Raw genomic sequence first — 12,096 nt, 5'->3', positions numbered from 1 at the left:
ACCCAGTTCAAATGCAGCTTTTGTTGGAAAGCATTGCTGAGCTGTTTTGTAAGAGCCAGATTCTGTCACCCTTACATTGAATTGGATCTTCCCCTATGAGTTGTCCCACTGATTTCTTGCTTAACAAGGCCTTGCATAGCATAAGGGTCTGGTAAGTAATCTGAACATAACTGGTCATCTAGTACATAGATTGGGAAAGGGGACATTTTACCACTGTGAACATTTTGCTCCTATTAGAAGTAGCTATACAAGTGCACTAAGGATAGGATATACGCAACTGTAGGATTTTTCTTCTTGAGTCTGAAAATCCCTTTGACATACATTTGTTCTTCTCTTCTTTTCACTAATCTCTCTGTGTCATCCGGCCCTGCTAAAACAGGTCTGCACGGCATGGTTGTGAAACCAGCAGTGCCTGCCACTGCCATATCTGCACCAGAGCTCCTAGTATTGCTAACACGATTGGAACTGCACCACTATTAGCTATGGGGGGGTTGGGGGGGCTGTTCATTTTCATCGCTCTTTTCGTCTGTTCCTAAAGTCACAGAGTCACACTGAGAGCACAGTCAATGTAAACAGTATTCACATATAGCATGGAGCAAAGCCAATTGCTCTGACTTAAAAAAAATAAACAGTAGTTATTAGTGGCAGTTTTTAGTGATTTACTGCTTTTCTGAGTATTTTATAACCAAGTTAGAAGCTCAGATTTGCAATTGAAAACAGCTGTTGTTGGCTTACTCACTTTCAGCTTCCTGAACAGTGAGCAGTTAGGGCCTACGCAGCCAGAAGTCTAATGCTGGGTAAGCTCAAAAGCTTGTCTCTCTCACCAACAGCAGTTGGTCCAATAAAAGATATTCCCCACCCACTTTGCCTCTCCAATATCCTGGGACCCACATGGCTGCAGCAACACTGCATATATTTGAAAAACATGTCAGAGCACAAATTCTGGGCCCAAGATTTCAGTCCTTATTTAGGTTTCAGTGAGAGTTTTGCCTGAATAAAACAGTCACACAAATATACATAATGTCCGTCTCCCACAGGGCACTTGACACAGTTCTTATTTACTGCTACATATTTTGTCGAAGGTGAAATTTAAAATGTATTGGACAAACTAAATCCATTTATTCAAATGTGTAATCCAATAAATATTAGTCCATTTTTTGTAATAGGTAGGTGTGATGGGGTAGTCTGCCCCTTAAAAGAATTTTTAAAAAAATTGTCACAGGGGAAAATAAATCATTTCTCTACCCACTCTGTGTAGCTAGTATCTATTCTGAAAAGGGTTCTTAGCAGATGGAACATGCAGAGCTACTGTAGGGGGACAGGGAACTCAGCCCTTTGCAGATCACACTCTTGTCTCTTTTCTTAGGAGAAGCCAGAGGAGTCACGACAGCTGTAATGTTACACCATTACCCAGCATTTTCAGTGTGAGGGAGAGATGGGCCTAGACTGAGGCTCCTATGGTTATGGAGTAGAGGGTGATCCCTTTGTAGGGATGGGAGACTGGTTACTTTCCACACAGTTCTCAGAATATGACCTAATTTAGCCCAGCGGACCTATTGTTTTTGCTGGGACTTTGGGACATAGTGCATATTTTTAGTGACTCATCAGACAGCAGTTCCCAGTCTTCCATATGTGACAAATGGGACTTTGCCAGAGAGACTGGATTGTGCAACCATGTAAATGTTACATAGGTCTGTTCATCCCTAGGAATTAGCATCAGGGGTCATACTGGGGAAAAAAGGAATAAGGTAGCAGTATTCTTGCAAGCTCCACCCACAAAATAAGCTTCACCTATCTGGGAAGCAAAAGTGAGACATCTCTTTCAGTAGATTGCACAGATGTTCAAAATATAATAACAGACCCGCAGCTGGACTCTGCTAGCCTCCTGGGGTTTGAGACCCCCTCTGAGAAGTTAAAATATATCCAAGAGCTCTGCTTGGCTCCTCAGGTGTGGTTTCCCTTTGGTGGGGCTCAGATACTTTGTTGGGCTCTGCTTGGCTCCTTCTTGATTGAACCAATAAGTGCTACTGTTTTCCCAAATCCAAGCCACTCCCGATGCCAAAATGAGTTGAGCTATCACTCAGAATAAATGACATGCATCTTCAGAGTAGGATATTTCCTCCGCTTTCTTACACACTTTGATGAGCAGTGAAATAGTTAGCAATGTTGACATGTAAAGTATCATCACTGGCCTCTGATTTAACATCTACTGAGCTAAATGGATTTTTTCCCCATACATCAGAGCTATTGTATTGTATTGGAAAATACAGTGGGGAGATTTTATATACACAGAGAACATGAAACAATGGGTGTTACCATACAGACTGCTGAACTGGAATTAGTTTGCAACCTGGATACAATTAATTTAGGCTTGAATAGAGACTGGGAGTGGATGTGTCATTACACAAAGGAAAACTATTTCCCCATGTTTATTCCCCCCCCGCCCCCCTTCCTCACACATTCTTGTCAATTGCTGGAAATGGCCCACCTTGATTATCACTACCAAAGGTTCCCTCCCCCTCCTCCTCCCCCCCCCCCCGCTCCTCCCTTCTGCTGGTAATAGCTCACCTTACCTGATCACTCTTGTTACAGCGTGTATGGTAACACACACTGTTTCATGTTCTCTGTGTATATAAATCTCCCCACTCTATTTTCCACTGAATGCATCCGATGAAGTGAGCTGTAGCTCACGAAAGCTTATGCTCAAATAAATTTGTTAGTCTCTAAGGTGCCACAAGTACTCCTTTTCTTTTATTTAGAGTTATGTTGAAGGCTTTAGGATCCAGCAGGATTCCCAGTTCCTGGAATGGCTTCAAACTCCCTACACACTTTTGACACAAGCTGGGCAGATTGTACCATTTGATGTTATAGTGACTGAGAGACAAAGCCAGTTCATACAAAGAAGTAGGCATCATATTCTGATCAAAGTGAATCTCAATTAATTTAAATCTGAGCTGTGATCTGAAATGTTTGCCATGAAATGTCATTTTTTCCCCATAGTTACCAGCTTTTTCCTGAGCCATTGCAACATGACACTCTGCTAGTACGCAGCTTAGGTGTATTTTCATTTCAAATGGCAGTGATTTATTCTTCATTTATAATAGCCTGTCAAGGTTCCTTCCCCACTCTGAACTCTAGGGTACAGATGTGGGGACTTGCATGAAAACCTCCTAACCTTACTTTTACCTGCTTAGGTTAAAACTTCCTCAAGATACAAACTATTTTACCCTTTGCCCTTGGACTTCCACTGCCACCACCAAACGTTTATCCGGGTTTATTTTATTAGGAAAGCGTTGTTTGGAAATGTCTTTCCCCCTAAAATCCTCCCAACCCTTGCACCCCACTTCCTGGGGAAGGTTTGGTAAAAATCCTCAACAATTTGCATAGGTGACCACAGACCTAAACCCTTGGATCTTAAGAACCATGAAAAAAACATTCAGTTCTTGAAACGAAGGATTTTAATAGAAGTAAAAAGTAAAAAAGAATCATTTCTGTAAAATCAGGATAGTAAATACCTTACAGGGTAATTAGATTCAAAACACAGAGAATCCCTCTAGGCAAAACCTTAAGTTACAAAAAGACACACGAACAGGAATATCCATTCTATTCAGCACAGCTTATTTTCTCAGCCATTTAAAAAAATCATAATCTAACGCATATCTAGCTAGATTACTTACTAAATTCTAAGACTCCATTCCTATTCTGTCCCCGGCTAAAGCATCACCCAGACAGACACAGACCCTTTGTTTTTCTCCCTCCTCCCAGCTTTTGAAAGTATCTTGTCTCCTCATTGGTCATTTTGGGTCAGGTGCCAGCGAGGTTATCCTAGCTTCTTAACCCTTTACAGGTGAAAGGATTTTTCCTCTGGCCAGGAAGGATTTTAAAGGTGTTTACCCTTCCCTTTATATTTATGACATAGCCCATGGATGATAAGGAGAGAATAGGTCATGATTACGCCATGGTTGTTAAAGCAGGTTGTATGCAGGGAGGGTAGGTTCTGGTTTCTGTTGCTTTCAGCAACATTGTCACAAGATACCCAAAGAACAATCAAGAGAGCTGTGCCTAATCTCAGCTGAGGCTCTAATTTAGCAAATTACTTGAGCATTTTAACTGTAAGCATGTGCTAAAATCCCTCTCCGTGCAGTGAAGCACTTAGGCACCTCCTGAAGTGAAGGGCTGAATCAGGGCCTGAATTGCTTGGACACATCATTTTATTTCCACTGCAGCATATTCCACAGCTCCCTTTTTCTCTTTTAATTAATTTTATGCTAAAAATGTATTTCAAAGAAAGAATATGATGTTTAGTAATAAAATAATAAGATAAATAATTAATACTAAGAATCAATAAAAGATTGTCAGCCTGGGCTCTTAAATGTGTATTGAACTAAGCTGATGTGATTCTCATAGCCCTACAGCCCCCTTCCAGGAGCCCCTCACTAGCAAGGAAAGAGCAGGACTGAGGGAAGACACGAATGGGGATAGCTTGCAAGGAAGCCAAGCTATCCCCAGAGACACTCTCTGAAGTGGGGAAAGGAGGGGAGGAAGTGGATTTAAGGACAGAGCCAGTAGGGAGAGGGTGGTTATTTCCCTTGTACTACAACCATAGGGACCCCGCTCCTGTGTAGACTGTGGAACATCTATATAGAGTTTCGAAATTATGGAGAGAGGCAACTAAAAGAATGATGATAATAAATAATAAATAATAAATAATAATAATAATAATGACATTCAAAGTATATTGTGCAAAAAACCATGCACTTTGTTAGCAGCTGTACGCATCTAATTACAACCATACAAAATAAACAGTGTCAGCTATATACAACAAAGGAGAAAACTTTAGAGGCTGAAATTCTGATTGCCACAAAGGGAGTTTAGCTGTGAAGGGAACTTTACATAGGACTGGCCTATATTGTGCATAGCTCTCTCCAGTTGCATTAGTCCTTTACTTTCATAAACATCAAATTTATCCCAAAATTAAAAATAAAAATACATTAAAATGCATAATAAATAAAATAATATGCCAGATCCTCAGCTGGTGTCAATGAAAATCATAACTCCTTTGAAGCCATAGGTTAATTTGGGTTGATTATTGGTAACTTCCTACCACAGTCATAATATTGGCAGAATGCCCTCCATCAAAAAGATGTCTCCAGGATGGATGTAGATGATGCTGAGTGGTTTTTTTTAACTTTCATTTTGTTTTAAAGTGATGTTTTGTCCTCTACAGGAAGTTCTGTAGCTGTTGAGAACTTAAATCCTCTCCTTTGAAAATTATTACTGCAGTTATATGTGGGCATATGATGGTTCCAACAGTGTGTGCAGGGGAAAATACTCAAATCAATGTTCCCTCTATGCTGTATGTATCTCTTGAAGCCAGATCCACAAACAGCCTTTAAATCATTTAGTGTGGTCTGGTCTGGATGTAAATGTTGAGGAAGCCAAACAGACTTGTCTTATAGTTTCTGAGAAACTACCACTAGTTCAAAATTATTTATCCTGAAAGCAGGATGACCTCTATTTACGTCAGTGCAGATAGATTCCTGGTTTTGTACTGGAATTTGTAGGAGACATAAGGGATAGATGAAATGGCTCAGGAAAAAAAACCCACTCTGACCTTGAACCATTTGTACAGCACAACTCAGATTTAAATTATTATAAAGTTCAGCAAGGTTCAAATAAATTTTGTTTCTTTCTAGTTTCCGGAAGGGGCTGCAGCCAGAGATGCCAAAATACCACAAAAACTGTGCTCTGATCAGCTGCCTCTGGGAGCAGATACTCCAGAAATCGTGCAGGAGAACCCATTCTTACAAGATTTCTACCTCTTTTTTTTTCAAGGGGTTGAAAGTCTGAATAAACTTTGGTGAGGCATCTCAACCTTTGAAAGCACATCTAAATCGGAACTCCTAACCCTTAGAAGCATCCTTCCCCCAAACCAAATAGTGAGGCTTCTATATAGAAATAAGGGGGGAGGGTTGTATACTTGCACATATACACACTCACATCCGAATATATAAGAAATCTTTCTCTATATGTATATATACACACATACATAAATCATACACATGTGCACACACACCACTATACACACGCACACATCAAGCATTCACATGTAAATACATTCATATACACACAATTGTAACAAGACATACCGTTTCTGGGAAAGCTTTAAGACTTCATTTTTGAAAATAATTCTAACTTTGCAAAAAAAATCAGAAATAAGATACATGCCTACTTTAACCAAAGAATGAGCCAAGTGCTATGATCTCATGTGCCAATTATTTGAGTGTGTCAATGTTCTTTCCATTGCATGGTTAAAATTTCACTGATACTTGCTGCAGTACTAAATAGTAATAAAAAATGATTTATTTGGAGTTGTATTGTAAGCATTGTATGAAAAGAGATAACAGGCATGCACCGATTTGTTTACAATAACATTTTCTATAAATCGGAGAGGTGTCTTTATTCTCTGTTTGTTTTTGATTTAGTGCTGCAACAGGGCTCTGTTTACAAAAGGAAATATGAGTCTATTTAGAAAGAACTGCAATATGGGACAGCAGCCAAGGTGAGTTTGTTTTAAATTAAGGCCTAGCAACCCTGATGTGCTGTGTGCCACTGAGTTAGGGAAAGGTTAGAGACTGAGAGCCAGATCCTTCTGGGTAGTGTGGCTACTTTGAGCTGCATAGCCACTGTATTCTGGCTTGAATACCTATGTGTACAGCTCTGGAAGGATCACCCCTCAACTACCATTGACATTAATGGGAACTGAAGGTGCTCAGCACTTCTCAGGAAGTGCTCAGAACCTTGAAAGATTGAATCCTAAAAGAACTGAGATGGAATTTCTTTACTTAGAGACTAGTTATAAGTATAGACAGCAAACAACCTATTAGGGCAATGAGAACAAATCTGAATTATATTTAAAACTGCTCAAGGAGATTTCCCTCCATTTAAAGAGGGAAATAATATTAAAGGGGACTGGTAACACAAAAAGTGAAAATAGATCCAGCTGGTTTTTTTCTAGACTCTTATGATTCCATGTTTACTAATGCACCTAGAAATTTGTCTAACAAACCCGTCCCACCAATTCATTTGTGTGTTTCCAGAGAGGAGAATACCCATTGATCTTTGGTTAGGTTCTTATTTGCTCTCCTACCCTGTGGATTGTAGAACCAGTGGCTAGAACTATGGCCTTTATGATCCCAGTTGGTATAGAGGATCTGTTATTATTATCCTTATTTATAATGGGACTAATTTGCTACTTACTCACAAAGTGTTATCTACAGAAATGGCATTTCAGGAGGTGGAATTATAGCTCACTAGAAGCAAGATATCACTTTTAGGAGAACCATTTCTTTTTCTTGTATATATGTTACTCATGGGCCCAATTCTGCTACCCTTATTCATGTTGAGTAGTTCCATACCCCACAGTTCTGTTGAGATCAGTGGGATTTCTCACAGGGTAAAGAACTATCATTGTTAGCAAAGATGGTAACTGGGCCCTCTGTCATTAAATGGAAATTTAAACACACTCCTATATAAAACTAATCTGTAAATTACAGCATAAAATTTGTCAGCAGGAATAATGCAAAGTTACATTTATAGAAAATTGGAAATCAACCTTTGTAAATGGACTGAAATCTTTCAAAAAAGCTTTTAAAATGGCAATAGTGAAAACTGATTGGGAAATTTGTCAACTGCATTACAGTAATGGCACAGTAACAGTAAACTGAGCTAATCTTGGATCACTCACTCTGTTGACAGGCCTTTATTATGGAGTGGTACTAATCTTTCCGTAGGTAGGTAGCTCTCCATTATAAGCTTGATTTTTAACCCCCACCTCAGAGGAGAAAAGAAACTGATCATCCTAAAATTGTGCATGCTGCATCTGACCCAAAGGCCATTTTTCAGGGAAGTTTGATTAAATAAAAACAGATAAAGAGTTTTAAATTATGATATTTTGAAGATTTTGCTGAGACTTACTCCTTAAAAATAATTCTAGTGTTTTCTTTGGCTCATCGTGTCTCCAAAATGGCTTGGTCTAGAAACTCCAGATTTGCTTTAGCAGCCTTGTGGAGGCACAGGTATGTGACTAAGCATGTCCTGGCCCCAAATCATCAACTCTCCCAGGAAAACTTCTGAGGGGAGTCTTTGGTGAGAGGACAAGCTCCACAAAGACTTTGTGGTTACAGCAGAGAGAGAAGAGACACTATATGCTTCAGCAGAGAACTAGAGAATGGCCCTCCTACCGTGTAGCCCCTAGTGTTATTAAGTTCTGCACTGCAACTGACCTGGTTTCCTCTAGGAACTGGAGGACCAAGAACTCTGTTAGTTTAACTTAACTCCACAGATTTCCCCACAACATCCCATTGATGAAGGAGAGGGTGTGTGGAAGGGGCAGCTGGGACCACCCCCAACCCACAGAGGCAACTGAGCCCTCATTCCATGTGCAACAAGGAGATTCACATGTAGGGAATTGCTAGCCCTACTGAAGTCAATGGAAGTTGTGCTATTGACTCGAGTGGGGTCAGGATTTGCATAGATTCATAGGTCTTTGCTGTGAACAGACGTATGGCCCATGATCTGGCATTAAGCGCTGTGAGCTTAATCCTGATTTTCTTTTCTTTGAATGCACTTATTTATTAAAACCATATTGCAAAAGACAGGCCTTTTGTTCCCATACCCCAGTCTTGTGATTTAGAAGATACATTGTTACTTACCTGGGGGTGAGTGTTCATTCATAATAACTAGCGATGCTGGTGTGGGTCTTCTTTTCCTGATCTGTGAAAAAACAGAGGCCCAAGCAGAGCCATTAAAGATACCCACTACCCTACATCCAAAACAAAGTACAAGACGTCAGGAGTCTTATTGAACAATGTAAGTGGCAAAAGCAAGCACACGGAAAACAACTTTAAAAATATTCTCTTCATAACTGTGAATGTAATAATGATCAGAATCAATTCAGGTGCAACATACTGCAGGATCAGTGTCATTGGGTGGGATTTTCAAAAACCCCAGTGTTTTTTAGGAGTACAAGCCCCAGAGAAAGACCAAGTCACCTGAGTCGCTTAAGGTATGTCTACGCTGCACACTCCTTCCGGCAGCATGTAAAGTTCAGGCACTGCACACCCGACTAGCATGGGCATAAATAGCAGTATAGATGGTGAGGCATTGCTTAGGCAAGTGGAACAAAGATACACCATCCCTGAACCCTGTGGGTAAGTACCCGACACGACGCTCTACTCACCAAACAATACCTCTCCCATCTACACAGCTATCTGTAGCAGTCTAGTGTCCTGCTGCATCCCTTCTGCTGGAGTTTTTGCATGCCGCAGGGAAAGGCTCTGGCAATGGGGAAAGGCTCTGGCAAGGGGAAGGGAGTAGGGAAAGGCTCCAGCAGCTCCCAGCTACCAAGCCTTTCCCCATTGCCTTCCCCCTGTCAGAGCTTTTCACTGATGCATGTAGTTACACACTGCAGTGTGGACAAAGCCTGCTTTTCACAGTGGTAGGCAGCTACACGCATCTACACGTACCCTACCTGCCACCACAAGTGGTGTGCAGTGCAGACATAGTCTGAGGTATTTTTGAAAATATAACCCCTTATCTCTACTTCTGGGAAAGAACCTAAGTTGCTATGCGAGCGTGGATTTCTAGCACTGCCATAGTTATCACCAACAATGATTAATTTAAATCTCTTTTTTTACCCTGTCATTGACGTTGCACTGACTGTGAAGCATATAAGCAGAGCAAAGAAATAATAACTAGATAAATAATGTCAGTGTATACAGGAACATTAAAAAAATGCCTATTTCCAAGCAATTTTTTAAAAAAAATACCTTAATACTAATATTTCCAAAAGGAAATTTCTTAAGCATGCTCTATTGCAGCTGTTTATATATATAAATCTGAATAGTCATTGTATGAGTTTCTTTTTAGTTAAAACCTTCACAAGTTCTCTTGTGGTTCCATTAACATCCAACAGGAATGTTAGACAATTAACTAACATGATGTTGGAATAGTCTCCAATAATGGACGTATTAGTGAAGAAAGCTTTTCTAAACTTTATATCACAGCCCCCAGGCTATTGGCACTTATGCAGCGGAATATAATAGTGTACTCAAGAATATTTAACCTAGACACCATTTTGAGATAATCTCTGTGTCAATGTGTTGGCCCTTTTTTAATTACTTAGGGAACATCGTAAATAGCTAGGGCCCAATTCTGCTCTTAGTGGGGGAAATCCACAGTAACTCAATAAGGTTCAGACAGTTACTCCAGATTTTATTGATGTAATTTCTTCAAACATCTAAAATAAAACTAGAGGGCACCTATCCCATAAATTAAAAGTACAACATAATCAAAAGGACATCCCATAAATGTGGGGCAGAACTTGGCTCATAATATTTTATAGCCCACAGGAATTTAGTTAAGAGCCCAATTCTGCAGTCCTTGAAGGCAATAACTTTCATTGGTTTCAAAAGGTGGTGGACCAGGTCTTGCTCAAGTTAATAGAAGGATCATTCTCAAAGTTATATATATATTTTAGTTAAACCATCTCTGGGCAGGTTGAAGGCCTCAGGAAGTTCTTTGTTTGTACCCTCCTCCATCTCCCCTTCCTCCATGGCCGCCAACAACAACTCATCTCTTTCTGACAAAGCCCGCCTCCTCTTAGGAGACATTACATCAGAAGATAAGGAAACAAGATGTCTGTCCTCCAGATGTAAATGATTACACTGCCATCACTCTACAGTGGAATTGTCAAAGCCTTATTACATCTTTTGTATCATTTAAAACTAGACATATCAAAACAACAGTAAATGTACAATGGGGAACAATGATATAGTAACAGAGATGGACAAACCAACTCATGGGTATTATCCACCTCTGTCTTCTAGGATTTTATGGTATCATTCCTTATATATAGAAGTAGCTCTACACATCTGTATCTATACGTATAACTAATGAGAGGTCTGCCTGTAATAAATGCAGGATTGGACAGTATATAAATTTACAGGCGAGTCAGATTCGGCTGTCATATATATTTGTACAGTATAGCTGTATTTTTGAGTGTGCGCATGTATATATAGTCACACATATAGCCATATCCACATACTTATGCATGAAATACTTAGCAAACATTAACAGTGATTTAAAATATTCAGCATGAAAAGTCTTAAAATGTGGGGAAATAACTCAATAAATTACTATCTTTCAGCATTTAAATGATTTGCTCCAACACCAAAATAAATTGCAAGCAGGCTATCTCCTAACCAGGCTGTGCAATATTCCCCTTAAACACAAATTATCAAATGTATATTTTGTTGTATATGAAACAATACATTTCAGCTAATTTTCCCATATTGATTCAGCTCGAAATTATGTATTCATATAAGTGTGCTTATCTGTTGTGCAAAACATGTTAAAAGAATAAAGTCAAATACTAATATATACTTAGAAAGACCTGTGCGAGTTAAAATGTGCATTCTCACAATAGGACAAATCCTGCCCTATGTTACATTGGCTATCCCAGCATAACTACACTGATTTCCATGGATTTAATCTAAATTTACACCAGCGTAAACTGGAGAAGAATTTAGGCCATGAATATTACCTAGTGTCATCCCACACCCAGTCTCCCAAGTAGTGAAAGATACCTGTCTTCCTTACCTGTTCAGCTGCTACAGGATCTATTTGACTCTGAAATAATGGCACAGCAAATTGGATCTTTTTAGGACTGTTTGGCTCCATAATAATGATGAGGAGACTCAGAAGAGAAAAGAGCCCAGACTACAAGAAATCAGAGAGTCACCTCAGTGATTATTCCCTGGTGCACTCCCTAAAGCCACACTGAATGCTTCCTAATAACAGCTGTAACTCCCAAGTTAGCAAGTGAATCTGCAGGAGCTGAGCAATCCCTTATTCCATATCCACAGTGATGCCTCTGGCTGGCTCTGTTTCCCCCCACCCGCCTTCCAATCCTTCAGATCCTCTCCGCACAAAGCTGAAAGGAACAATAAGCTAATTGTGTACCAGGTCACTTCTACATATGCCAAGCATTCACTCAGAAGCTAATTGAAAATGCAATACTAGCCTTGCATGGCC

The 12,096-nt window shown here is 39.8% G+C and overlaps 1 protein-coding gene across 1 annotated transcript in view; it reads right to left on the bottom strand.

Moving 5' to 3' along the window:
- The window catches only part of PPP1R1C (protein phosphatase 1 regulatory inhibitor subunit 1C), an 83,911-nt gene extending 72,152 nt beyond the window's left edge, over nucleotides 1-11,759 (bottom strand). Inside the window, exons 1-2 of the mRNA XM_073304757.2 lie at nucleotides 11,662-11,759; nucleotides 8,715-8,775 (exon numbers count right to left, since the gene is read on the bottom strand). Coding sequence (XP_073160858.1) covers nucleotides 8,715-8,775; nucleotides 11,662-11,742 — 142 coding nt within the window. The 5' untranslated portion in view covers nucleotides 11,743-11,759. The remainder of the gene's footprint in view (nucleotides 1-8,714; nucleotides 8,776-11,661) is intronic.
- Between the last annotated feature and the right edge of the window lie 337 nt (nucleotides 11,760-12,096).

This window comes from Lepidochelys kempii, chromosome 11 (genome assembly GCF_965140285.1).
Source record: "Lepidochelys kempii isolate rLepKem1 chromosome 11, rLepKem1.hap1, whole genome shotgun sequence".
NCBI lineage: Eukaryota > Metazoa > Chordata > Testudines > Cheloniidae > Lepidochelys > Lepidochelys kempii.
This window is presented reverse-complemented; position numbering and strand designations above follow the sequence as displayed.